At 55.2% G+C, this 25,921-nt stretch overlaps 2 protein-coding genes across 4 annotated transcripts in view; one reads left to right on the forward strand and one right to left on the reverse strand.

Annotated features, from left to right (window-relative positions):
- The window catches only part of MRPS18A (mitochondrial ribosomal protein S18A), a 21,581-nt gene extending 4,040 nt beyond the window's left edge, over nt 1-17,541 (forward strand). The window contains exons 2-6 of one of the 2 annotated variants that reach the window (XM_036123974.2): nt 2,896-2,927; nt 5,323-5,430; nt 7,815-7,938; nt 8,180-8,249; nt 17,165-17,541. In XM_036123974.2, the coding sequence (XP_035979867.1) occupies nt 2,896-2,927; nt 5,323-5,430; nt 7,815-7,938; nt 8,180-8,249; nt 17,165-17,384 (554 nt within the window). In that variant the 3' untranslated portion in view covers nt 17,385-17,541. Of the gene's footprint in view, nt 1-2,895; nt 2,928-5,322; nt 5,431-7,814; nt 7,939-8,179; nt 8,250-11,221; nt 11,628-17,164 lie in introns of those variants that run through there. The other variant, XM_036123975.2, reaches the window with a different exon arrangement.
- On the reverse strand, nt 11,991-25,110 carry RSPH9 (radial spoke head component 9). Of its 2 annotated transcripts, XM_078055283.1 has the most exons (7): nt 24,818-25,110; nt 21,602-21,767; nt 19,502-19,631; nt 18,876-19,022; nt 18,352-18,359; nt 15,813-15,904; nt 11,991-12,223 (listed from the first exon to the last, which is right to left on the reverse strand). In XM_078055283.1, exons 1-7 carry the CDS (start codon nt 25,042-25,044, stop codon nt 12,028-12,030), a joined length of 966 nt encoding a protein of 321 aa, XP_077911409.1. In that variant the 5' UTR covers nt 25,045-25,110; the 3' UTR covers nt 11,991-12,027. The 2 variants fall into 2 exon arrangements, with proteins under 2 accessions (XP_077911409.1, XP_035979864.1); XM_036123971.2 differs by lacking the exons at nt 15,813-15,904; nt 18,352-18,359 and having other exon boundaries at nt 24,818-25,106.
- Between the last annotated feature and the right edge of the window lie 811 nt (nt 25,111-25,921).

Consider the following 25,921-nt stretch of genomic DNA (forward strand, 5'->3'; position numbering starts at 1 on the left):
AAACAAGTTGTCTGTCAGTACCTAAATGTCTTAGTCCAGTTTTTCATGGTTACCCCCATCTTGAGTGGTGAGGAGGCCAGGAACAAAATGGATCTCAGGTTTGGTTTGGTTTTGACCTGTTTTTGTATGCACACTGGAAAGCAAAACTATTTTGATTCCTATCTCCTGTTTTCAGAGGCTTAAAATCTAGGGGTTTCTTGAGGTTCCACTCAGGCCTCCTGCCCCTGCACTGAGACACCGTCCTCATCACTCTCAATCTTGTACGAGTTCTCAGGTCATTCTTTCTGGTTTGACAAATTGTCTGTAGTAGATAAGCATCTGCCTATTGTCTTACCCCCTGGCATACAGTAAGATGATTCACTGGCTCAGGGTTGCTGTGTGGGGAGCTGGCAAACAGTGGAGCTGGCCATAGGCTTTGATCTCTTTTCCAGGGGCCAATGGAATGACTTCAGGGTTTGATTCTTTGCCGGGAGTGATGTGTGTTTTGTTAGATTTGTTTACTCATGGTTAGGACCCAAGTGCCTCCACAGAGAGGGGAACCACGTGTTTATCCGCTTTTTGTTTCAGGCCATCTTCTCCAGCTGGCTCAAGTGGTACCAGGAATGTGTCTCTCCTTTTGTTTCCTCCCAGGATTCTTAGAAACTTCCCCCTCACCTGTTGCTGCTTAGATTTGGTTGCCTTCCATCCCTCTCCCAGGTTGGTTTTTTGCAAAGTTTCCGGGGTGCCTGGAAGCCCTGCTGAGCTGGGGCTCTGCCCTGCTTCTGCTCCCCCATGTCTGTAGGTTGACATATTCCAGTGACTGTCCCCCCGCAGCTGTGCAGGCCTCCCGACTGAGCACCAGGCTGAGTCTCACCCACATCCCGTTTAGGCTGGTCTGCGTTCCGAACAAGTAGATCCGAGTGTGGGGTGACGCATTTTCTTTTACAGGGAGAAAACTAGTTTGTCTTTGAATTGATTAGTTAACTACAGTGTTCTGGAGAAAGCTTCAGGGCCTTTCTGGCCATCGTGGCTTCTTTGTGTGTATCTGGAGTTGGAACACTGAGGGGCTCTCAGGTTGGTTGTTTTGGAGTAATGAGGCTTTATGAATGGCCTTGCGCAGAAAACAAATGGGGGACAATTCCAGGCAGTCTGTGTCCAATTAGGTGTTGGTCACAGAGCTCAGTGATCACAGATGCTGCCAAGGGCCTCCGGTTGGGTTAGAGTTGCCTCACTTTTTTCTTAGACATTCATTCTCTTTCTCTCTTTTTACTGTTTATTTTTAAAACTTCAGAAAATCCAGGCAGGCATAAAGAACAAAGTAAAAATCATGTACCGCCACCACCGAGAGAAAACCAGCATTACCATTTAGGTACACATGTTTGATTGTATGTGTGCTTATGAATATATTTCCAGGAAAAGGTCCATAACTTTCACTAGATTCTTAACATTAAGAATCTTAGGCTCTTTCTTTTTTTCCTTTCTTTTTTAAAGATTTGTTTATTTATTTTTAGAGAAAGAGAGCGCAGGGGGAGGGGCAGAGGGAGAGAGAGAATCTCAAGCGGATTCCCCGCCAAGCACAGAGCCAGACACAGGGCTCGATCTCACGACCCCGAGATCATGACCTGAGCCAAAACCAAGAGTCCGACGCTCCACCAACTGAGCCACCCAGGCGCCCCCCCCCCCCCCCCCCGCCCCGGAACCTTAGGCTCTTTCTAAGCTGCACTACTTCTTGCCTCGCTGAAGCTGAGTAAAACTACTTGTGGGAGCCCGGCTGCTGTTTCGATACGGTGTTTGTACGTAAGGAGACGGTTTGCAGTCTAGCTCTGCAGACCAAGGTTTTGTGTAGCAGTGATTAGCAGTCAGAAGGGGCCGTGCTGACCGTTTCACGGTCTTGGTGCTAGCTAGCATTGACTGAGCATCTGCGTGCCGCTTCCCACGCTAACCGCAGTGGCTCCTCTCTTTCTAAAGACACTGGAGAACAAGGGGGAAGCTCCAAGAGCTTTGTTTGATTATATTGGCCAAACGTGCGCCATTGGCTTGGTTCTTCCTTGGAATATTCTTGAAGTTGTCATTCTTTATCCTGGTGAAGTAAGCGAGGAAATACATACAGCCTGAGGGATGTGTGCAACTTACCGTCCTGCCCTCGAGTTCTCCTCCGGGCAGAGCGATGAGGGACCCCCCCTCCGTTTGCACTTGCAGCGCTCTCCTGAGAACTCAGCCCGGGCGGGCGTCTGCAGGCCCCTCTCCCCCACCCCTGCCCCCACCTGCTCCCGCGTACATGCATAGCACAGCGCACCCTGCACGAGCCGCGTGCAGAAGGGCAGAGGATTTAACTCACACAGCTGCCTCTTAGAGCTCTAGCACCGCTCCCCGAGCCGAGTTCTGCGGGTGAGCTGCTCTCACTCCTTATCTGCCCTGGGGCCGCTGGAGCAGCCTTAGTTCAGGCCTGTATCAGAGACTGCACATTCTTCAGGGTCAGAAGCCATGTTTGTGTGATTCTCGTCATGAAAGGACACACGCAATGGGTACTTTTGAAGGTCTTTTAGATGCTTCCACTCCCACCCAGCCTAACTCTGAGGTCATTATTGCTAGCCACGGGAGGGCAGGATCTTGCCAATTCCCTTGGTTTAGAACCAAGATGAATCTTGGCTTAGAAAGACAAAAACAGTGTAGAGACCCTTAATCCCAGAGAGATGGTATTACTTGGGCATCTAGGCTTGCCCCCACCCAGCCTCGAGGGCATAGAGCCTTGGCACTTGGAGATGAACCCCGCACGCTTTCTTTCCCAGGTGGGGACCGTGGGAGAGTGCAGACCGAAGGCTCCGATTTTCTGCATGTGTAGAATTTGAGATGTTATTTGAAACTCCCTGTTCCTTATTAAATGGCTGACCTGATTTTTCCCCTTTATCTCTGTAGTGGTGGAGATCCAAGAAGGGAAGACGACTACAGTAAGTATCATCAAATTGGCCACTTACAACCTCTTTAACTCTTGGAGCTGCTGGGGGGCAGGGAGGGGGGAGGAGGAAGGCCAACCCAAACTGGACTCCTGGCATCAGGAGCAGCTCCGTCACCATAAATCCCACAGTCTAACGTTTTTCAAGCTGTGTGCTGTCATGTGGTTGAATCAGGAACAGTCATCGTGCCTGGACTGAGGCATCCGTTGTTTGATTAAAGTGGCCTTTTGTATGATAAGGTCTCAGAGGTCTTTGGTGGGGATAAATCAGTTTTCCAAAGGGGAAACCAAGGCAGTGGTGAGAGTAGAGAGCCCAAGTAAGTTGACCCATGGCCGGGAGCCTGGACCAAGCTACTTCTTAAGTGATGCCATTAAAAGGTGACACTCTCTGGGCCCTGGGCTCACTGGCCGGCACGCTGGCTTGTCTTTTGGTTAAAAAGCTAGAATGATTCTTCATCCACCTACTCCCCCCTTTCCCTTGTTGGGCCCATCTCACCTCCCTTCCTCGGGGAGTCATGGGGCCTAGATTATCCTATAATCCCTGAAAGACAACGTTGTTTTCACATGGCCTTCCATGCTTCCAGGAAATCTCAGCCACTCCACGGAGCTCCCAGAAGCCTCCGTAACTTCCATGTCAACCAGGGATTTAACCCTTCTGGCAGCCAGCCAAGCTCGGTCCTCCCCCAAAGCAGTCTTAACCCCAGGACGAGCCCTTAGGGTTCCCTCTTTGGGTCTTCCCCAGAATACTCCTCAGCCTTTTCACTGCTTAGCCTCAAAACGGTTCTTTTTAGGGGGCCCCCATCCCCTTTGGGCACCTCTTTTGGTTCCCTTATTCAAAGCCAAAACAAGCATTCACCCTAGGAACTCCATGCTGGTGGAGAAAAATATATCTGCCTTTTGAGTATGGAGTGTTTCTCATGTGAGGCGTCAGTCTGCTATTTGCAAAATGAACATGGAGACATCGTGGCTCCGTGAGACCCACTGGGGGAGGGAAGGCCATCCGTGCCTCCGGGGAGAGATTATCGCTGCGGCTGACCGGGCATTGCTCACTTTTTGGGGTCTCACTTTCTTCATCTATAACATAAGATCATGAATCTTCTTTCACGAGGTCTTGGGGGTGAAATGAGGTGATATGTTTGAACCGTTATTAGCACAGAGCCAGGCATGCAATGGGGAGTCAATAAATGTTAGCCGTGTCCCCCGCCAGGCCCACCGTAACCCCCTCCCAAGACCCAGCGTGCACCTCCACATTTTCCCTAGTGCACTTCTCCGTTTCTGGCGTGGCTGCGGTGGCCTTGGCAGAAAGTCAGGTAGCAGGACCCTGCACAGCCCCCTTTCCCTTTTGCCAGTTTCTCCCCCAGGAGACAGTATTACTTCCCTCCCAAAGCCTCAGACCTGTCCCAACTTCCCTCTCATAATCCATGGCCTCAATCAGCAAGGCTTTCTAAACTCCCCCTCTTGTAATCAGAGCCGCCTCCCAGATCATTGGCTTCTTGCACTTGGTAATTCCAAGGCTGTGTCACAGGATACAGAGCAATGGCGGAGGTCATTGCACACGTGGCCTCAGCAGGGTTTGAAAGGTGGCATCCAAAATGATAAAAGTGAGGAGGGCAGGCAAATATATCTTCCCATGTGTGTTTCTAAAAGAGCGAGCAAGGAAGCAGGCATGCACACGGTACCTGCTTGGAAGGGCGTAGAGTGGGCTCTCTCAGCCTCGAAGCTGCTGGCCTTTGGGGCTGGCTAGGGCTTTGTCGTGGGGGGCAGCATGGTTAGCAGCTTCCCTGCTGGATGCCCGGCGCACCCCATCCCCCAGCCGTGACAGTCAGAAATGTCTCCGACATTGTCCAGTGTCCGCCGGGGGGAGGGGGGAGGTGGCAAAATCCTGCCTGGTTGGGAACCGCTGCTATAGACTGGCCTCTGTCACGTGAAGCTGGAAAGGGCAGTTTCCTCTGAGAAGGACATGGTATGTGGGATGGGAGGGAGACTTCCTTTTCACTGTGTATCCCTGCACTGTTGGAAACTTTCTACCTTGTGCAGGTATTACTTTTTTCCAGAGCGGGAAGCATAATGTTCTGGTGTTTTGTTTTGTTTTTGAGGAAGGAAGGGTAGCATTCAGCTGATAGAACAAACCGCTGCCTCTTGCCCCCAGCATTGTCTAATTGCCACGATGCTTGCATGCCACCAGGTCACGTCTCTGTGGCCACCCCGAGGTCCAGTATGCAATGGCTGCAGAACCACTGCCGCAGGGGAGGCGGAGAGACCTATTAGCCACTCCCACAGAGGCCCCCACAGATGAACTCTCCCCGGCATCTCACCATTTGGGGGGTTGCTCAAGGATCTGAGGCTCCACATGCCCTCTCCCTCACTGGCTGTCTTTCTCTTCCTCCTAGATCGAAGGCCGGTTAACGGGGACTCCCAAGGAAAGCCCAAGCCCCCCTAACCCCTCTGGCCAGTGCCCCATCTGCCGGTGGAACCTGAAGCACAAGTATGGCTATGAGGTGAGCTGAGCTGCGCGCAGACACGCTCTGCATGGCGTGGAGGTTGCAGTCCCTGGTTCACTTCAGCGGCTTCCCCACCCCCCAGCCACTGCTGCATCTCAACCCCGGCTGCCCCAGGGAGCTTTAAAATCCTCCTCGGGCCCCACCCGCAGACACTGACTGCGCTTGGTCTGGGTGGAGCCCGACCATCATTCATTTGTAAAGCTCCCCAGGTGATTCGACAGTGCTGCCAGGGTTGAGAGTCACTAATCCAGATCATGGCGCTGGTTGCAGGCAGTTCAGACCACCAGGGCCCTGTAACCCCGTCTTGCAGGGTGTGTTCCCAACAGATGGAATCAGGCTCTGGATTTGGCTTTCCTCCTTTTATAAGGAGGGTATATTTGGAGAGTCCTCACTGTGACCTGAGGACACATTACTGTCTCCCTCCATACTGGAGCTACAAAGACTCCCGTTTGCTCCAGCTCCTGTTCTCTCTGTTCTCTCCACAGAAAGATGCTGAGGGTGACTAAGAATGGGAACCCCCACAGTGCAGGCTCCGTGTCAGGCACTGTGGTACGCATTTACAGGCCCTCATTCACTTGGTTTTCACCATATCCCTATGAAGTAGGTACTGTTTTCATCCTTGATTTCCAGACGAGGAACTTCGAGGCATGAAAAGTTGATGAACTTGCCTCAGATCACCCAGCTAATATCAGAGCCAGGCTATAAACTCCAGGGATACAAAACCCAGGCAGAGCCTACTATCCTGACGACTGCTCTCCATCCTCGCTAGAAACAGGGCGGGCTTGGGGGAAGGACGCAGCCCTAGAGAAATCCATACTTGTCCTTCAGGGTTCTATTGGTGACATTAAGCACCCTATTTTTAGGTTTCAGGTGATTAGGCTCTGGGCCAGTTTGACCTGCAAGTTGTCCCTGTACCGCTCTGTGGAATGGGATGACTAAAGGCAGAGGTCCTGGTCAGGTGGTGGGAGCAGGAGCGGCCACATGCCCATGGGATCCGAACAGAATGACCCAACTAATCTCCTGGGCTGGGAGCCTTGGCTCCGGGCCACCGGGCGGGGAGGAGGGTGCTCCTTTCACTCTGCTACCGGCTCTTCTGCTCATGGCTACCCGGACTAATAGGAAACCTATAGGCCACAGGACAGTGTTCACAGCTTCTTGTGACATAGAAGTTAATGGAGTTGTGGCCGCACTTAGAATCCCAGCTGAAGATGGGGAAGTGAAGTCCACACCTGCCTAACCACCATGGGGCACTCCTTCTACCAGCCATTTCCAGGAAATGGACTTGGCTGTGTTTATCCAACAGACGAAATCCAATCCCCCCCGAGGTAAAGGCTACAGTTGTTTTCCTTTTACCCCTTTCCACTCAGGACACCGTTAGCCTGAGCTGCACAAAGCTGTCAGCTTGCTTGGCAGCCTACGGTGGGGGGCTGGGGCTGCGGGCCCAGTTTATTAGTCCTGGATAATCCAATCCAAGTTGTTTTCACCAGATTCTAAAGATTACAGGGGTGGGAATTGGGGGCCCGGGTCCCTCAGGAGCTGTCCAGTGATTAAAACAAATCTGCGGTTATACAACGAGGCGCCTGCCAGGGCAGCAGATCGGTTTGTGGGACAGGACTGCGAAGACGGGCATGGCGGGCCCCTCGGTGGGCGGGGCCCCCCTCTCCTTGGGGAAGCCGTGGCTTTTGTTTAACCCCCTCAGCCACCCTGTGAAAGTTGGAAGGGGAAGTGGTCTCTTGGCTTGATTTTGGCTGTGTTTATCCTTGTGCCCTCGACTCATCCAAAGCAGTCTGATGGTCCAGAGGAAGCCAGAGAATCCATTCACATCTGGCCATGGGGGCTTAGAAGATGTGGCTCTTAACGTCACCACCCCGATCCTCTCCTCCCCAGCTCGTACGCTGCCTGCGCTTGCAGGGGAACTGCAGAGGTGGAGGGGCTGTCTGTGCGGATTCTGGCCTGTAGGCTATAGGGGTGGAAACCGTAGTGGTTTTTCCCCCTTGTGTGGATATCTATGACACGCCCCCTACCTCGCCCAAGGAGAATAACAGGCCTTTCATTACCAGGAGAGATGCTGCCCGTGCTCTAAAGATGAACACTTTTTGAAGAGTTTCTGTTCTGTAATCTCTCAAAGATTCTCATGGAGATGCTGGGAGCCCTTGGGGTTGGAAAATCTTACCAACTTGGGATTTAGATTTTGTTAGGGCAAAAATAGACCAGTGTGCAAAAGCTCTGTGTAGAGGGTGTGGTCCCTGGTTGGTTCCCGAGGGAGACATCAACCCCTTGGGGTGCTGGGGTAGGAAGGCCTCCTCTGTAAGCCACGAGGCCCTGGTGTCCCGTTTCAGACGCCCACCGGCTGACTGACTGCAGTTTTCCGTTTCCCCTAGGATGTTCTGCTGCTCAGTCAGTTCCTCCGGCCTTGTGGAGGCATGCTGCCTCGAAGGATCACAGGCCTGTGCCAGGAAGAACACCGTAAGATTGAGGAGTGCGTGAAGATGGCCCACCGAGCAGGTAGAAGGCCCTCTCGGGGCGAAGAGGAGGGCAGAGGGCTACAGGCGCCATCCCCCCATCCCACCCCTTGCCGGCTGCCCCCTGGTCCAGCCCCTCCTGGAAGAGATAGGAACATCCAGAGTCTTCGCTGTACTCACCCCCCCAGTGCCAGCCTCCCACCCCCCTTGGGCTTTCCGTCTACCCCTGAGAGCTGCAGAGGGAGCTGCAAGACCATCCCATACGTGCTCTTGTCTCTACTCAGGTCTCTTCCCAAATCACAGGCCTCAGCTTCCTGAAGGATTTGTTCCGAAGAGCAAACCCCAACTCAACCGGTAAGCAAAGCCAGGTATCGCCACCCAGAGCATTCTGCAGGCCCTCAGCTCTCACTGTCTGGAACTCGTCCCACAGCCCAGGAAAGCTAGAGTGCTCCCTTGGCTGTCTGTTCCATTCCTCCCCGCGTGAGCACCCACCCCCTTCAGTCCCAGCACTGCTGGGTGGATCCTGTGCACACTTCTGTGCGTCTCCCCTGCTGGCCTCAGACTCTCTCCTCTTCCCTTCCCGGCTGGGCACTTAGCACAGGGGCACGAAGGGTAAGAAGGTCTGCCGGTTGGGCATTAGAATGTGCTAATCCCCGGTTTATGACATCATACTGGGTTGCTATGGGAATGTCAGAGCACTTCTACAAACTTTTCAGTATCCCAGCACGGGGTTATTAAAGGGCAAAATGAGGCCTTAGAAAGGGGAGGGCTCTTTGGGGTGGGGCCACCGCACATAGCCGTGCCCGTCACGCACTGCAGAACTTCAGCCTCCATAGCGCTCCCTAGGGTCGTGCGGTTAACCTGCACAGCTGCCCTGGAGCGGGCTGGGAGGTCCTGGGCTTTTGTAGAGTGGAGGAACGCCCCCAGACCCTGGAATCAATCAGTCTGCCTTCCAGCCAAAGCAGGGGGCCCCCTCTGGTGTAGGAGCAGATTCCCATCTCACCCTCAAACAGCCGTCCTGCCATGAGCTCCCTGTCCCCCCGCCCCGGCCCCAACAAGACCACACTCATGTCCTCCCAGATCTGCAATAGCCCCTGCTCAAGAGTAGATCCAGGTCTATAAAATTGATTCTGGTCTTGTCTTCTTGTTCGCCCTGTCAACGGCCCCTCCCCTCTTCGGTCTGTCCAGCTACTACTGTAACTGCTCTCTCTAGGGGACCCAAGATGGCTGAAGCAGGGCAAGACAGCGCCTCTGCAGCCAACCTCCAAGGCTGATCCCCAACAAAATGCAGGCACGGAGGGTGGGGGGCCAGGCAAGTCCAGCTTCGGATGGCTGGACTGGGGGTGCAGGGCCAGAGCTGGGTCTTCACTGACACCTCGCCAGCACCCTGGCCCCATGCCCATCTCCACCTGAACCTCCCACATGGCTAGCTGGGCCATCTGCCAGCAGCCTGGGGGAGCAGGACATATTAACCTCTTCCTGTCTTTCCCGCTTGTGCTCTGGACCATTTGGAAGTTGAGCCCACCCTCCCGTCTGACTTGTAAAGAGACAGCAGCAGGCCTAAGGACATAATCCATCCTGCCCTCAGGCCTTTGAAGCAAGGCCAGGCTCCCTCCCATATATCCGGTGTCCTTTAACGTGACACAGGATTGATGATGTGTGGGGGCTCTTGGGTTGCAAAAGGCCACTCTAGGGGGGAGGGGGAGTCCTGGCTACGAAGGAGTGTGATTCTCTTGCATCAAGGGACTTTATGATTCCATCCAGAGGTCCTTGAGCTGCTGTGGACTGGCCCAGGCTCTGCTGGGCCCTAGGGAGCCACACTTCCTCCTTCCCCTGCCCCTTCAGGAGAGGTACGAAGGAGCCTTGGTTCTTCCTAGAGCTGGAGGGTTGCCCCGAGAGCTAACTGGAGGCCACTAACCACCGCCCCCCCCCCACCCCCAGCTGGCTGTTTCGGGTGGCACAGGCATCAGGCCCAGGGCTAGCTGAAGCCCAGCTTCCCTCCGCTCTCTCCAGGGCAGGGGGAAAACAGCCTGAGGGCAGCAGCTTTGGACAAGCTGGTCAGCCTCAGGCTCTCCCGGGGTCTTTGATCCCACTGCGCGTTTCTTTTAGGGAGCCTGCTCCCACTCTCTGTTTCTTCCCCCACCCCCTCTGAAAACTGGGAGATGCCGGCTCAGGGGCCTGCCAGGTGCTCCCCTCACTTCACCTTCACCTTCACGCTTCTGTTAGCCCGGCACCACCATAGAGAAGCCAGCCGTCGGCCCCACCCACTGCACAGAGGCCTTCCTGTTCGGGGGCATTGAGAGGGACAGCACACGTGGAGAGCACCCCCTCCCTGCCCACCTCATACTTGGAATGTAGGCTAGCACTTCCCACAGCTTTTTACTGCCTCGCAGAGCTGTTCCCTTTGCTCAGGACTAAGAGCAGGAAACCAAGGTCCAGGGAAGGGGAGCTCAGTTGAAATATGTAAATCAGTAATCATTTTTTTTTAGTTTTATCTAAAAATTCTCAACCAAGGTGATTAATTTTTTAAATGAAAAAGTCTCTCATGCGAGGGTCTCTAGCGGCTGCTGGGTTGAGCCCCAGCCTAGAGTGGAGGCAGAAGAGGAGCCTGGCTTTGCCATGGCTGAGCTTTGAGGACGAAGGGTGGGCCTCTCTGGACAGGATCCAAGTTGCATTCTGGATGGAGTAAACCCCAGTCCCAGCCGGCATGAGCCACTTTTCCGGGAACTGTCAGGGCCCTGGCCATCCCCAAAGGAGGCCAAAGGACTGTGGGCGGCAGCCATCTTTCCCCACTCCCCTCCTACTTACAGGAACCTTCCTGGGCTAGGTCTGTACCACGGGCCCTCACCCTTGGCTCCCATTATGAGGGTGAGGGGCAGGGGCCCTACACCAGTGATGGCCGCCCAGGGGAGCTCCTGGAAGGCTGGGGTGACAGAGTGAGCCAAGTGGGGAAGAGGGAAGGATCTCTCCAGGCCTTACATCAGCCTCTCCTCTCCCCATGATTGAGGCCAGAGAGGAATGATCTGCTTTCTGGGCAGCCTCTTCCTCCGCCTCCTCCCCCAGCAAGTATACACACAAACATTGACAACTCATAAAGATCAAGGGAGCGCATGGCCCTGGGCTGCCTGACCCTGGCCACACACGCTTGCGGCAGCAAGAGCCCAGCCCATCTGTTTACGGCACACTCAGCCATTGCTCCCAGGAAAAGCCCCTGCTCCTCGAGAAGGGAAACTGGTGAAAGGCTTTGGCCCGAGGAGACATGACCCATTGTCCCAGCTCCAGCATGCGCCCCCCAGCCCTCACAGCCACCTCCCTACCCTCCACAGGTACCTGACGCGCTGGTCTCCACGCTCTGTCAAGCCCATCTATAATAAAGGCCACCGCTGGAACAAAGTGCGCATGGCCGTGGGGTCACCCCTCCTGAAAGACAACGTCTCCTACTCAAGAAAGCCTCTGATGCTGTATCACTGACTGGGAGCAGGGCTCCCTGAGAACGTGACCAGAGCGCCCACACTCCAGCCCCATCCCGCCATGGCGGCCCAGCTCCTCCGGCAGGTGCAAGAGGCAGTGGGACTGACTTCAGTGCCCCCAGCCCGCCTGGCAACAGCACCGGGAAGATGGTTGGGTCCCTGAGCAGCAGCGGTGGTCTCATGACCACCGTGGGCCATGTTCAGTGCGGGGGAACAGGAGTTCTCCCCAAAGGAATGTCATAAACCAGGCTCATGGACTCTTGCCACTGGGTGTGTGCTTGCTGCCTGGGAAGTGCAGGGGGCTTGAGCCCATTTCTAGCCAGTTCTTGAGCACTGAGTCACTCATCTCTTGTGATAGGCCACATGAATGCCACCAGAGGAAGTTTCCGGGCCAAGTGGGTTCCCATGCCCTGTGTTGACAAGCCCTCAGCTCTTCAGCTTCCTCCGAGGACTCCTGGCTGTCCCCGCCTCCCCCAGCCCCTTCCACCCACCATCATCTCCCTCATGAGCACATTCCAGCCCTCCACCGCTTGCTCTAGAGCTGGGTCCCCTGGCACAGCGGCCTGTCCTCAGAGCCTGGACACCAGACGGGGGCAGAGGTGTGGAGAAGCAGCGGGACAGAACAAACAGACCAAATTCACAGCCATTTATGAAAGTAACATTTAGACTCTAATACACTCCCCCCGGCCGGCCCCTGCTACAGCATAAAGGGGAGGTCTATGTTCTTCTCGCCGGTGCCCACGTAGATCGAGCCATAGCTCTTGGTGCGGGGAGCATGGAAGAAGGTGAGGCCTGGCCAGAGCAGGCTGCGCAGCACCACCAGGGCGTTGCCCCTCTCCATCTGGATGCTCCAGGACCCTGGGAGGAGGTGGGCAGGAGGGGAGGCCTGGGTGCTGGGGAGCCAGAGCTCTGCCCTCTGCAGAGGCCCCCCAGCCCCTTGGGCAGCCTGGCCCGGGTGCTACGGTTCCACTGGGAAAGGGAAGACAATTTAATTATCCAGCGCTTTACTCCTCCTGATTGCCTTTTAGCCGTTTCACTGCTCATTAAAACCACTTCCAGAGGGAGGGCAAAGGAAATGAAAAGAGGTGAAGCACACCCCGCTTCATTTTGTTCCTGTCAGCAAGGCTAGTTAAAGGTTGAATGGGGGAGGAAGCGGAGTCCACAGGCGGGGGAGATGGGGCCCGGCTAGGAGAGGCTCTCTCCAGGCTTCCCCACTCAATACGAGGGGCAGCCCGTCACCGGTGACCTGCAGTCCTGACGCAGTTTGCCCTTCTTGCCCCTTTACTCTCTCATCCCCAGTCCCAGAAGCCTCTGCTCTGAGATGGATTAGACCTGACCAGGGGCGCACAGAAGTTGAGCTGTTTCAGGCCTCCCAGCCTCAATAGCCCGACCTGGCAGCCGGCAGACTGGGAGCCATGCTTGGCGGGAGGGGACTTGGGCTGCAGCTAATGAGCCTTTGTCCATGCTGGGTTCTGCCCTGGATTTTTGCTCCCCAGACAGGAGCAGCCCAGCCTCGGGCTGAGTTGTGCAGCCATGAGGACTTGGCGGGAAGGGCCTGATCCGGCTCCAGAACCAAGGGAGGGAGCCCCTGTGTGGGAGGAAGGAGCCTGGGAAAATCGCCTCTGGATGCAGATCTGGAGCTTCTATTCCCCTGCGCACTGAGGCCTCTCCCCGGCCCAGCCGCAGCTCTGCTCCAGGCCCTGCCAGAAAGGCAAAGGCTTTGAAGGTTTTGGTGTTGGAACAGCCAGTGATGCGCCGAGGCCTTCATCCGCTGCCAGCTCAGCCCGGCTGCTTGGCTCCCACCACCCAGCTTCCCACAGGCCTCCTCCCGCCATGGCCCACCCTAGTCACTCCACACCCAACAGCCTCACGGCTCCGTCCCCACCCATCAGGGGCCACCCTGCATCTGAGAGACCTGACCCCCAGGCGCCCTGGGGCCCCATAGCAGCTCAGTCCTGCTCAGGGTGCCACCACCTGCCCGGGTCAAAGCCAGAGCTTTCCAGGTGCATGTAGGTCAGCCGGCACCAAGTGCCACCACCACCTGTTCAGGAGAAGGTGCAGTGGAAGGCACAGTGTGGCCTTCATCCCGCCCCCAGGCCCACACAGTGCCGGCCAGATGGCATCGAGAAAGAAGAGGGCCCCTGGGTTACCAGAGCTCTGGCTGGGACACTGGGAAGAGGGGGCCCTTTCCTGGCCAGAGAAGGGGGTAGTGTTTCCCCTGGCTCCTACAACTTTCCTCTCTGAGCACCTGAGGTCCTCCACCTCCCAGACCTGCCCTCAGAGTTCTAGAGGCCCTAGCCCGCTGCTTTCCCAGACGCTCGTTACAGAAGACAGATTGCCTGGGGGGAATGGGAGTGAGGGTGTGACAGAACAAAGTGTCCCCAGTGCATGGCATTCAGCTTTTGGCCAGAAGAACAGACCCCAGGAAGGTACGTTCCCAACCCCCCCCACCACCATCCAGTCACTCCCACCAGTGCCCAGAGCATCATCTGGGGACAGTCCCTGCCCTCGGAGCCCACAGCCACACAGTTCTCTTGAACTGAAAGCAGGTCAGGCTCTGCCTCACTTCTCTCTGCCCACCCAGGAGGGCAGCTTGCAACCTGCCTGGGCCCAAATGCACTGAAAGAAATGAAACCCTGGAGGCCTCGCTCTCAAGTTCACAGTCACCAGCACCTTGGCACACCCTGGCGAGGGCTGACCTTCCCTCGCACAACCTTGGCCACCTCCTACCTCCTGCCTCCAGTAGATGAAGGGGCCCAGACTGAGCAGGGCACCCCCAGCCCCCACCGAGAGCAAGGGGGAGCTGGCAGGGAGGCCAGAGAAATGCAGTACCCCCACCGGGGCAAGGGGGCAGCGCCAAGCAGGCTGAAGGGTGCTGGCAGCGAATGGAAGTGGCATGTGAGGGGCCGGCCAGCCAGCAGCACTGCCTCCCTCCCTCCCTTGCATTCCTGTCACACTCCTGTCCTCCTCTCCTTGTCCCTGGCTCAGCTGGTCGCCCAGGAAACACACACACGCGCACAGACTCTCAACGTGCCAGGAGTCACGTAGCGTCTACCTGGAGAGCCCAGCACTCGCTGTCACCTTCACCCACTTGTATTGCAATTGCTGGAAAGGCCGGGCCCGGCCACTGCCACCGCCTCCTCTCAGACTCCAGGGGAAGCAGCCTCCCGTGGCCTTGGTCTCTCCTAAGTCTCCCCAAAACTTCCCTCCTGCCCTCTGGCAGCCACTCTTCTCTAAGGAGCTGTGTTTTGAGGATGTGGTGGGGGGCAAGCAGGTAAATCAGGGATGGAGCCTCTTGTCAGGAAGCCCTCCTGGGTTGCGTGGGCCCCAGGGGTCTCACAGGGCTAGTGGAAGCCTCAGGCTAGCCTCAGGCAGGCATGCGCATCCTGATTACACTCGCGTGCCCTCCTGGAAGAAACGCAGCAAAGCTCTGAGATGGTGTTTGAGGGAGAGAGCGGGCCAGACTGGGGATCGGGGCTCTCCAGCCACAGCAGATGGTTTTACACTTTCTCTTCAGACCAGCCCCACACAACTGGTCACACACACAGAAATGGCCATGGGTCACTTCTCTCAGAGTGGTCACTCCCCCCTCCCCCCACCAGGGCCACAAGTGATGGTCAAATCCCCTGACGGAAGAGTACCCTGCTCGATGGGCAAGGCCGGGCCTCCTGGTCCAGAAGGCTAAGCACCTGTCAGCCAGGCTTCCAAGGGGCTGGGTGGGAGGAGCCACCTGCACACACCCCCAAGAGAAAGCTGATCTGCCACGGTGTTCCCCTCCTGTCTCCAGGGTTCTGACTCCCCCGTCGCCCGCCTCCTCCTCACCAGGCCGGCAGGCAGGCCCCATGCTGCCCTCTGCTGCCTGAACTGGGCATTGCTGCCTGGCTCCTGAATGCTGCAGCCCCGCAGCCCGGGGGCCGGCGGTTCCTGAGATCCGTGGGCTCCAGCCCCTGAGTGGAGTAAGGAGAGAGCCTCTGCCCTCCACCCCCCCACACACCCGGCTCTGCTTCCCAGGACACCAGTGACCTTGTTCGTGAGGCACCTTCTATTTCACATTTCCACTTCCCATCCTGTTTCAGGTGATCTTCCCAAACCTCTGTGAGGCAAGGGCAGTGTCTGGTGGGTGAGGGCATCCTGCTGCCTGGCACGCAGTACCTGCTCAGTGGCTATCTGCTGAGGAGCACTGAACGGAGTGCTGCCTAGAAATCTGGCCCGACCTGGTGCTCCATCTGCCTCAGCTGACTGCAGACAGGCTCGGAGAACTCCTGGCTGGCCCTTCGTCCACCAGGATGATGGTTCTGCCCCCAAAGCTGCCCACTCCCACAAAACTCTGCAGACCCCAGGGCAAGGCAGGATGGCTCAGAAAGGCATTGGTGGAAGCAGGCAACATCCCTCCCCATCCTGTCTGCAACCATGGCTGGTCCAGGAACAAGCTGCTGAGCTGGCCTACCTCCATGCGCACAGAGAACAGGAGTCCCCGGGGCAGGCCCAACCTAAACCATCCCTGCTAACAGGTGACCCAAAGTCCCCCTGAACAATTGCCTCCGTCCCAGAAAGGAAACAATTATCCTACCCGGGCAGAAAACGACTGTCAAATTCCACTCCTCCAGCCAGTGCTGGTGTCCCAGGGAACCCTTCCCTGGGATTTTGGCCCTACTTCGCAGCCAGGCCCATTGAGGCTGCTGTCTGCCTTGCAGGCAGCCTCCCAGCAGCTCTTTCTGCTCCTTCACTGGCAGGTAAGGAAGGGAGTCCGGGAGCAAAATCTGAGTGTGCGCTCTTCCCTGGACCACCCACACTTCCACCACCACCCCCCAACACCACAGCCCCAACCAAGTCATCGTGAGGAAAAGCTGGGCCTGACTGCCTGGAGGTTTTCTGATGGTGGCTCTGGGAGGCAGGGAGCTGGAGGCCCAGAAGCTGTGATGTTCCCCAAGGTGAGGCCAGGAGCATCCCCCCTCAGGCCCACACACACAGATGCCAGGAGCCCTCAGCCACGAAGTCTCCAGCACTGAAGGCAAAGCCACACGCCAGGGCAGACTGAACCATCAGTTGATCCTTCAGCCCTGAGGCCCGCCGTATGGGCAGGATGTCTAGGGCCTCAGGCCACTGCAGCTCACCTAGCTCCCAGGCCCAGGTTCTTACCTCCTGATGAATTCACTTGCCGACTAGACACATCAGGGTGGCCCCAGCATCCTTTAGGAAGATCCCCCAAAGTTCCATAGCTTACAACCCCAGCTGCAGGGAGAGACAGCTACCTCCTGTGTCCCCTTTATCCAAAATGAAAGGGCAGACAGGGTTGCTGGGGTTCCCTTAGGTAGACTTTGCTGGGTCCCCACACCCCATCTAGCTGGCTTTGGTCTTGGCTGCAAAGGCCCTAGCACACCCCTCCCTGCTCCCACCGCAGAGGATGAAGCTCCAAAGGGAAGGAGGCACTCTTGGGCCAGTCCCCTAGTCAGCCAGCACTGCGGAGGGAGTGCAGCATCCCTGGGCCCTGGAGCATCCGGCTGCAGGTGAGCCCTGGAGCAGGGCTTTCCAGCCATGCCCAGATTCAGGGGAGCAGGGCTACAGCCCCCAGATGAGCGGTGTGAAGAGGACTTTTCTCAGCCCGCCCCTCAGACCCTGGTGCTGTGTCCCACCACCACAGTGTTGCTGGCTTCCTGTATCCACCAGGGATGTGCAGGCCACTCTGGCTTCTGGCCAGGCTGGGAGCACAGAGTTGGGGGAGATAACGGGAGTCTGGAAAGCGTGTCTTGTGGGGGAGAAGTGCCCCAGCCCTACCAACCTTCTTTATCTCCCCTGCAGGTCCAGGAGGCCCGTGCTATGCTCAGGGAGGTTTGACTTGGGACCCCCATGTGGCAGAGGCCAGAGTGGCCATTCCTTGCTGGCAGCCCTTACCCCCTTGGGACCATTGCCCGGCCCCTGGGGCACTGCAGGAGCCATGAAATGGCCTCCAGATCCCTACCTGGCCCCATTCCGTCCTTCTGTGCACCTTATTGTCACAGCTCCCACCGCCTTGCTGTAGGCCTCCTACCCCTTGGCTTCCTCGGTCCTCTTGGCCTGCCCTGACTCCCCTCTAAGGCCTTTTTGCCACTAAAAATAACACAAGTAATAATGACTAATTTTCATTTGAGTCCTTACTATGTGGTAGGCCCTGCTAGAAACATCTTGTATATCCATTAACTCATTCCATTCTCAGAACAGCCCAATGAGGTGAAAAATACCATTATTCCCTTTTAGGAATGAGGGAATGGAGGCACAAGGAAAGTGGGGGGCCTGCCCTGGGATCACACAGCTCGCGAGTGGCAGATTTGGGATCCCAGCCGAGGCTGTCTGATGCCAGAGTCCCTGCCTCCGCCATCCCATCCCCTCCCCCTGGCTGGGAGTGCACATGCTCCCCAGAAGTGGTCCCCCTCATGGTGGGGGCAAAGATTGTCCTGCTGTCCCCACTGTCCACTGAAAAGGAAACACTCATCTACTTGACACCACAGTTCATGCCAGAGCCCTGGAGACTAAGGCTCACCGTGTCTGTCCTTGGGTTTTGCTGTCCGAGCCTGCTTCCTCACCTGTAAAACGGGGATGAAACAGTAGCCCCCCCCCCCCAGGGCGGCTGTGAGGGGGAACGTGAAATAAGGCGTGGAGGGGGCTGAGCACAGCGCCCTGTGCACAGCAAGCAGGGCCATCACTCTCAGGAGTCGCCATTCCTGTCATTATCCTCGTTAGCACTGCTGGCATCCATAGCAGGTCCCTGCAGTGCTCAGAAACCCCAAACGTGGGGAGGGAACGAGGCAGGGTGCTGTGTCAGCACCCAGGGCCTCGGCCCCACTTGCCCAGAGCCTGGCACCTGTTCTGGCAGACAGCCTCCAAGCAAGAGCGTCTTCCCAGGACACACACTTCTCTACTGGCACAGCTCGGGGGAAGGAAATGGGGTCCCTGTGCCCCCACCCCCCAACTGCTGGGGGTGTGCCTGGGCCGGCTGGGCCCTGAAAGACCTCTGAGGCTGTACGTTTTAAGATTAAGACCTACCACGCACATAGCGGGAAGCAAATGTACAGAACTCATTTCCTTAGCAGGTGGTTTGCCCTTCAGTCGCTCAGCACCCACTCACCGAGCACCGGCTACGTGCCAAGCACTGGATCTATCCCCAAAACTGACAGTTAGGATAGACGTGTGGCTAGTATTTTCAGGGATGTTTTCAGCGATGTTTGGGAGAGGATCCCCAGCCTGCCTCCTTCAAGACTGGTATGGAAATCAAGAGAGGCACTGAGAGACCTCCTGTGTGTGGCATCACATGGAAGACAGTGCCTCCTTTTGTCTGAAGACATGTACCAACTGTTTATTATGAGCCGAGCCCTGGATTGGGCCCTGGGGAAGCCCCCACCCTCAGGGAACCCCAGTGAACCACCAGTTCCCACTCGGGCCCTTGGTTCCAATCTCAGAGGAGAATGGCAGGTGGCATGACCCACTGCTCTGACCTGGAGGCAGATCCAATGTCGTCCAAGTCATAGGCTATTACCTTTGGGGATGTCATGCTCTAAGGAGTCCATGAAGTCCAGGGAGGGGTCCAGGTCAGCCTTCTCAAGCAAGGTCTTGTTCTTCAGCTCAACAGGCTCCCTGAAGTGGAAGTAGGAACTAAGCTTCTTGGCTTCAGACAAGGACAGTCCTAAAAAGAGGTGGTAGGTAGGAAGGGATGGTCGTGCCCAAACCCCACAGTCTCCCTTTCTCCATGCATGAGGACCACATGGAGAGGGCTGCAAAGGACTCAGTCAGATACTGACAGAACTAAAGGGAGAAAAAGGAGTTGTGTTTTGTCAGCCCAGCCTTGCTCCAGACCCTGCGATGAGAAGACACCAAAGAGGAAGAAGGTGGGAAAGGCAGGGAGCCCAGAAGGCAAAGCCCTGGGACCCAGATGGCCAAATGCTCTCCTACCCTCAGACAGAAAAGAGTCAGGGTCCAGTGACTGGGCAGCCCATGCCAACCCACCAATGCCAGGCCATGGAGCACATCCTCCCAAGTGATATGGCCACAGCTGGTCTTTCTCTGAGGAAGTGGGACAGGTTCCCCAGGACTCCCAGAAATGTGTCTGACTATGCTTGGGAAGAGATGCCCTCCTGCCCTTGAGAGGGGCCCTGGAGACTTCACCTTCAAAGGTCCGATTGACGTGGATAGGTCCAAAAGGGGTCTTAAAAAGGGCTCCTCGGGGGATGACTGCCACAGCCTTGTCAATCTGGTCAATGACAGACACCAAGCGGGTCTCTTCCTTGATCTGGACCTGAGGAGACAGGAGACAAGCCAACCTGCCAGAGTGCTGTGCCCACTCACCCCTGGTGCAAGGGCCCTCTGCATGACCACCTGACCTGGATCACCACCACGTAGATGCCAAATCCATGGAAAATCATGTTGGGCAAGCCCTCGCCTTTCCTCCTCTCAAGATTCCCTCTCTCACTCCCTCCCTTCCTTCTCTTCCTTCATTCCTCTCTCTTTTAAATTGGTAATACATACTGATGGTGCAATATTTAAAACTACAAAAAAAAAAAAAAATAACAGTCTCTCTCACCCCATCCCTGACCCTCCAACTGCCCTCACTGGAGGCAACCACTGTTAATGGTTTTTTATGTACTCTTCCAGAAACATACCATCCTATCATCATATGTAAATGTTGCTTATTTTGCCTTTTTAAAATATAAACGCAATCCTGATCACTGTTGAATATTTAGGTAATATAGAAATAGTTTATAATATACTCCACAAAGAATTAAAACCATTCATCATCCACCTCCTAAAGATAATCACTAATAACATATTGGCATACTTCCTTCTATTCTCTTTTCTGTGCATATATTTAAAACAAGAGTCTCAGTTCATATAGTTTCAGATCCTATGCTTTGACTTAACATCTCTCAAGCACCACCCCATATTATAACATTTTCATGCGGATGAAATTGGTTACAATCAATATCAAGGGCAACCCTGAATAAAAGGACTTCGCAGCAATGTCTGGAGAAAAGCAGCACTTGACAGGGAAAACGTGTCACCAGGGGCCCTGAGAGTCACTCCGCCACCTATTTCCCAGGAGCTGCCAACTGGAATTTTTACACATTAGATGGAAACGAATGCTTTACACATGCCTAGCCCAGGGCCTTCACATAGGTTGCTTCATTTAACCTGTACGAGATTACAAAGTAGATATAATTATCCCACTGTTTGAGAAAATACACCTCAGGGAGGTCAAGTTTGTCAGGTGGGGTGGGGGAGAGGGGTGGGGACGGAAGTTGAGGCATCATAGGCCTCGACTGAGACTTTTGGCCTCACCCAGGTTCAAGGGCGCAGGCTGTGTTTTGAACTCCAGGTTTGTCTAATTTCAAAATTTGCACTCCGTATTTTTTGACCCAGCAGTTCCATTTCTAGGAACTGAAACTTCAGAGAGCATACACACGTTGGAAGTGTGTATGAGCTACAACTCGGAGACGTCGTGCATTTCCACGACGAAGACACTGGTCCGACTGTGGGACGTTCACACACAGTAAAAACAATAGGGGAGGCTCTTTAGAGTACTGACATAGAAAGAGCTCCAAAACATATTAGGTGAGAAAAGCAAGATGCAGAACTCTGTGCGTAACATCTGCCATTTGTTTCGTCTTAAGATCAAAAGAGACTATGTAGACGTCAGGTATTTGCTGAGGCTTGTATTTGCATCAAATATCTCTGGAAGTAGAGCTTCTGAAACTTTAATGTGTATTCGAATCCCCTGGGACTATGTTAAAAATTCCGATCCCGATACCAGCTGGAGAGTGTGCATTTCTAACTCCCAGGCCGTGGTGATGCTTCTGATCCAGACAGCACTTTGCGTAGCAAGACGTGGGCACGCACATACGTGCAAAATGGGTTACGTTAATGTCCCCCAGAAAGAGGACCTGGGGGACTGGCAGACAGGGATGAGAGGGGCACTTTGCTAAATTCCTCTTTGTGCCTTCAAATTGCAAATCATGTGGATATATTATCCAGTAAAATAAAAACTGATAGATACGAGAGCCTGTGCACATCCCATTACCCCATAGCACAACACAGACCCCCTCCCCCAGCCCCCGCCCAGAGCCAGGCTCCCGACAGAGCGGCCCGTCCACTCTCCACCCTGTCACACAGGAGCTGTGTGGCTTTATGCTATTGCCACCATAATTTCTATTGGGCTGGGCTTTGGGTGGCCCAGGCTCTCTCTGTCCTCCTGCTCTCGTCTTCACTCACCACTACTTCTTCTTCAAAGACCTTTTCGCCCTCACTCGTCTTCTGCAGCTCAGTGTGTTCATATTCATGCGAGGGGTCCCCCATGAAGCGGCCCTTCACCACAGATGTCTGCAGCAGCATATCCTCCGTGGCCGGGGGCAAGAGGCTCCACTCCATGCAGTTCAGGCTGCCAATGACATCCCCAGGATCCTGGTTTCCAGGCTTCCTGCCACCACCCCTTCTCTTGAGGATGAAGCCCAAGAAAAATGTTGGGAGTCACACCTCTCCCCTTCCAAGGCCTAAGTGCCTATGGTGCACCCTACCCCCGTGTGTGAGGCAAACTCAAATTTATTTCATAAAAAGTCAAGGTCACAAAAGCTTTGTAAATACCAAAATTCCAAAAAGCTTTTTCCTAGATAACTGCACTGTGAGATTCCTGATGAGCTTCTAGAAGCTGAACTTTCCTCAATTACAAGCGCTTCTGTGTTGGTAGGCCCCAAATTCATGCTCCGCCTGCCTACTGAGCCAGCAGCACGGCCACATTCCCCCATTTCTCAGGAAAGCCGGTCCCAGGCTCCAGGACCTGTCCTCTGAGGTCTCCAGCACTGACCAGCCGAGTCCCTTCTTCCCCACTCCTGCCAGGAGAGGGCGTCCTCCCACTCCTCTCTAACCCACTCAGCCTGTTGGGGTAGGCTTGCTCACCTTTCCACCCTTCTAGAACTCTCCACGGGCTCCTTTCTCAACATCAAAACTTCTCAGCTTTCTAAAACAACAGCCCTGAAAGCCATGCCCTGCTAGAAAATAGTCTTTTCCCGTCCCTCACTCCTCTCCTCCAGCTCTAAACAATAATCTCAGAACAACTGGCCCTGTGGAAGCCTTTCCTCCCCTCACCTTCACTCTGCCCACTACACGGTCACTTCTGCCCCTGCCACCCCACAAAACTGCTTAGGAGGACATCCTCAGGACCTAAAAACCAACAAATGCATCTCCCTTCTCTCTCCTCCACTGCCCTAAGCATTCCCAGGGATCTATTCTCACCCCTCTGTTCTCTCTGCAGGCTGGCCCACCTGACTCCCAAGGCCCTAGCTACTGCCTAGTTGGTATCCAGAACCCAACCACCTCTCACCACCTCCACTGCCCCCCGCTGGTCCAAGCCCCTATCTACTCTTACCTAGATACTACGGTAACCTCCTAACTGGTCTCCCCAAATCCATACCTGCTCCCCTTTCAGTCTAGTTCCCACCCAGCTGCCAGATCATGTCTCTGTGTAGAAGCTTCCAAAGACTTCCCATTGAGCCAAGTCCTTGCAATGCCCCACAAAGCCCTCTGGTCCCTTACCTCTCTGACCTCATGTCCTATAATGTTCCCTCCTCTCCAGCCACACTAGACTCTAAGGGTTTCGACCAACACTAAGTACACATCTGCCTCAGGGCCTTTGTGCTTGCCTGGAATTCTCTTCCCTCAGATGAACACAGAGCTCACTCAGTTGTTTCAGGTCTCTTCACATATGTTACCTTATCAGAGAGACTATCTCTGACCACCCTATTTAAAACAGTACCGCATCCTGTATTCTCTAGATCTGCGATCTTTGTGTTTATTTATTGTCTCCCCTCCCCCCCCCACCCCCACACACTATAATATAGACTCCATGAAGACAAGGACTTTGTCTCATTTACCACTGAATTCCTGGTGCCTGGATCAATGCCTGGCACATAGTAGGTGCTGAAGAAATAAAAACTTATGGAATAAAATGAGTCCCAAATCTCTATCTTCAGTCCAGATGTTTTGTCTGGACTCTGGGTTTGTACTTTAATATGCCTCCTTATGACCCTGCCCCGCCCCCCACAGTCACCTCATACCAAGTTCAATGGGGCTTTCCTAGTCCTGCTTCCTGAATTCTGTTCCAGTGAGTGGCACTAGGACTAACCCAGCCGCCTTAGCTTCTCCACCTCTCCCATTCAGGCCCAAGTCTGGCCAGTGCCACCGCTTACATCTTTCCAACCCATCCCCTGACCTACAGTCCCTCAGCTACCTCTCCCTTGCAGTCCCCTTCATCTGGACCCTGCAACAGTCTCCTGGATGCTCACCCACTTCAGGCTGGCCTGAGCAGGCTCTTCTTGCTTAAGGCCCCTGAATGGCTCTCCAGCTCTCCATAGCCCCTGAACAAATCCCCAGACTCTCCATCCAGTCTACGTAACATCCTGGCCTGCCATTGTCAGGTTTACCTACCTGCCATTCTCCCAAACACTCCAAGCCCACTCCAGCCAAGTTTGCAGAACTCTTCCCTCTAACTGGCATGCCTTTCCCCCACACCTTCCTGGGGAACTCCGGATCAGCTTTCAGATCTCTCTTAGCAATTTTTATTTCATTGCTCTCTAGAAGGCCCCCCTCGGTCCCCCTTTGCATACCCCTCTATCCTGGGATTAACACTTTGCTTTAATTGCTGGGTTACATATCGGTCTTCCTTCCTAGGATGTGAATAACTTGGAGACAGGTGAGTCTTAGCCATCTTTGTAACCCCAAGTCTACAAAGAATGCCTCCAATCAATGTTGGATTGATGCATGGACAGATAAATGAAGTCTCCAACTCCCTGCGGCCTGAATGGCTTGTTTTGTAAGGTGGGGAGCTTCCCGGCGTCGCTGGGGGTAGTCAAGAAAGAGGCGGGGTGGCCTTGCAGGGAAGGTAGCGTCTGGGGAATTTCCCCCAGTTCTAAATCCCTCCTCTCCCTTTCTGCATTCTTTCTCTACTTCCTAGAGCGCCTCCTTTTGTGAGCCAACTCCTCCACCGAAGATACTTCTGGACCCGCTTCCAAACAGCACCTCATTACCGTTTAGGGCTTCTGACCCTTCTCCAAGCTGTGCTCTTCAGAATGCCAGGCCTGCACCCGGCGTCTACTCCAGGTCCCCATTCTCCGGGACCTTTCACCTTGCTCCGCCTCCGTTCTTGACCCTGTCTGTATTATAAACCCACCTACGTCCAAATTTCTCTCCCCCCGCCCCTGCTCCGCGATGTTCTCAGGTCCCGGCCCCTTAATCCTCACCAGCTTAGTTGCGTCCCCGGCCCCGCCCCCTGGGCCCTTCTCCAGTTGGGTCTCCCCAGACCCTCTCCACCCGCTGCCCGGAGCCCGTCGGCCCCACCCCTTTCGAGTCCTACCACGCCCACCCCTTCCCGGCCGCCCGGTGGCGCCCCCTTCAGGAGCCAGGGACCGCCGCGGCCTGCTAGGGCGTCGCCTCAACCTGTAGAGAGTCTTGCGTGGTGCGAGCTGGTCCTCACTCAGGCCCTGCGCGATGTAGTAATCGGCGACGAGGCCGAGGATGCGGCCCCAGAAGAGGACCCGATCGTAGCGGTAGTCGCGCTTCACCAGCGTAAGGGAGGTGAGCAGCGAGGCCCGACGGTCGGGGCTGAGGCCCTGCCCGCTGCCGGACGCCAGCTCCAGCGACAGCAGGAGGCTCTCCGCGTCCATTGCGCCCACGGCTCTGATCAACGCCCGCCAGGTTGCTAGGAGAAGCTGTCTCCATGGAGACCTAAAGCTCTGCCCTTCCGTCGGGCAGGAAGGATTCCACCCACCCGGCCGCCCCCGGCCCCGCCCTCCCGGAACCTCAGGCCCGCCCTGCTCCCGACACAGCCCTTCCTTCCCCAAGTCTGGGCACACACTGGCTCCTGTCCTCGGTCCTTCTCGCGTTGGGGACCGCACGTGTTCTGCTGTCACGGTAACGGCGTGGTTTCCCCTAACATAGGTAGCCTACCGTGTGGGATTGAAGGTCCCCAGTTCCATGGATATTTTTGCCTTTTCTGAGCCTTTCCAACAGTTGAATAATTGAGTCCTCACCGTATATGCAATGAGGGCTTGGGAAGAAAAATAACACAACAGTAACGTTAGCTGTATTATTTCACTCCAGTTGTGTCCCTTCTTGGCCTCAGAATTGTGTGACGAAAAGAATTTGAGATCTTGGCTCTAACAGTCTAGGAATCTAAGACAATTAACCCCCACCCCAAGCCAGGTCCTACAGAGTGTGTGTGTGGGGGGTCCATCGTTCCATTCTCCTCAGTCTTCATGAGATGTCTCTCTTCACTCCTTCCATAGGACTGTTCCACCCAAGTGACAAATGGAGACCTAGGCACCGGGGCAAGGCCCACACCTTGGGGGAGCAGGGTGTGAAGAGAAGTACAAAAAGGATGACATCACCTGCCACCTACATTTAGCTACCTCGGCCCTACAACTGTTGCTTTTAGGCCCAAATGGTAGCAAAATAGAAAAGGCCAGAATCCTACTGCAGCTGGGGCTTTTCACTCCCTGGGTTAGAGACTACGTCACATCCAACTCCAGAGTCCCCAGCCAA

The sequence above is a fragment of the Halichoerus grypus genome, chromosome 9, assembly GCF_964656455.1.
Source record: "Halichoerus grypus chromosome 9, mHalGry1.hap1.1, whole genome shotgun sequence".
NCBI classification, from domain to species: domain Eukaryota; kingdom Metazoa; phylum Chordata; class Mammalia; order Carnivora; family Phocidae; genus Halichoerus; species Halichoerus grypus.

Bases quoted from the DNA above. Each gene is read 5' to 3' on its own strand.
- RSPH9 (XM_078055283.1), bottom strand. From the start codon at position 25,044: ATGGACGCGGAGAGCCTCCTGCTGTCGCTGGAGCTGGCGTCCGGCAGC. The intron at 19,632-21,601 runs GTGAGTGAAGAC...CTGTCTCCTCAG, and splicing joins TCTTTGAAGAAGAAGTAGTG to GTCCAGATCAAGGAAGAGAC. The intron at 12,224-15,812 runs GTAGGCCAGCTC...ACCTCCTCCCAG, and splicing joins TGTTCTCTGTGCGCATGGAG to GGTCCTGGAGCATCCAGATG.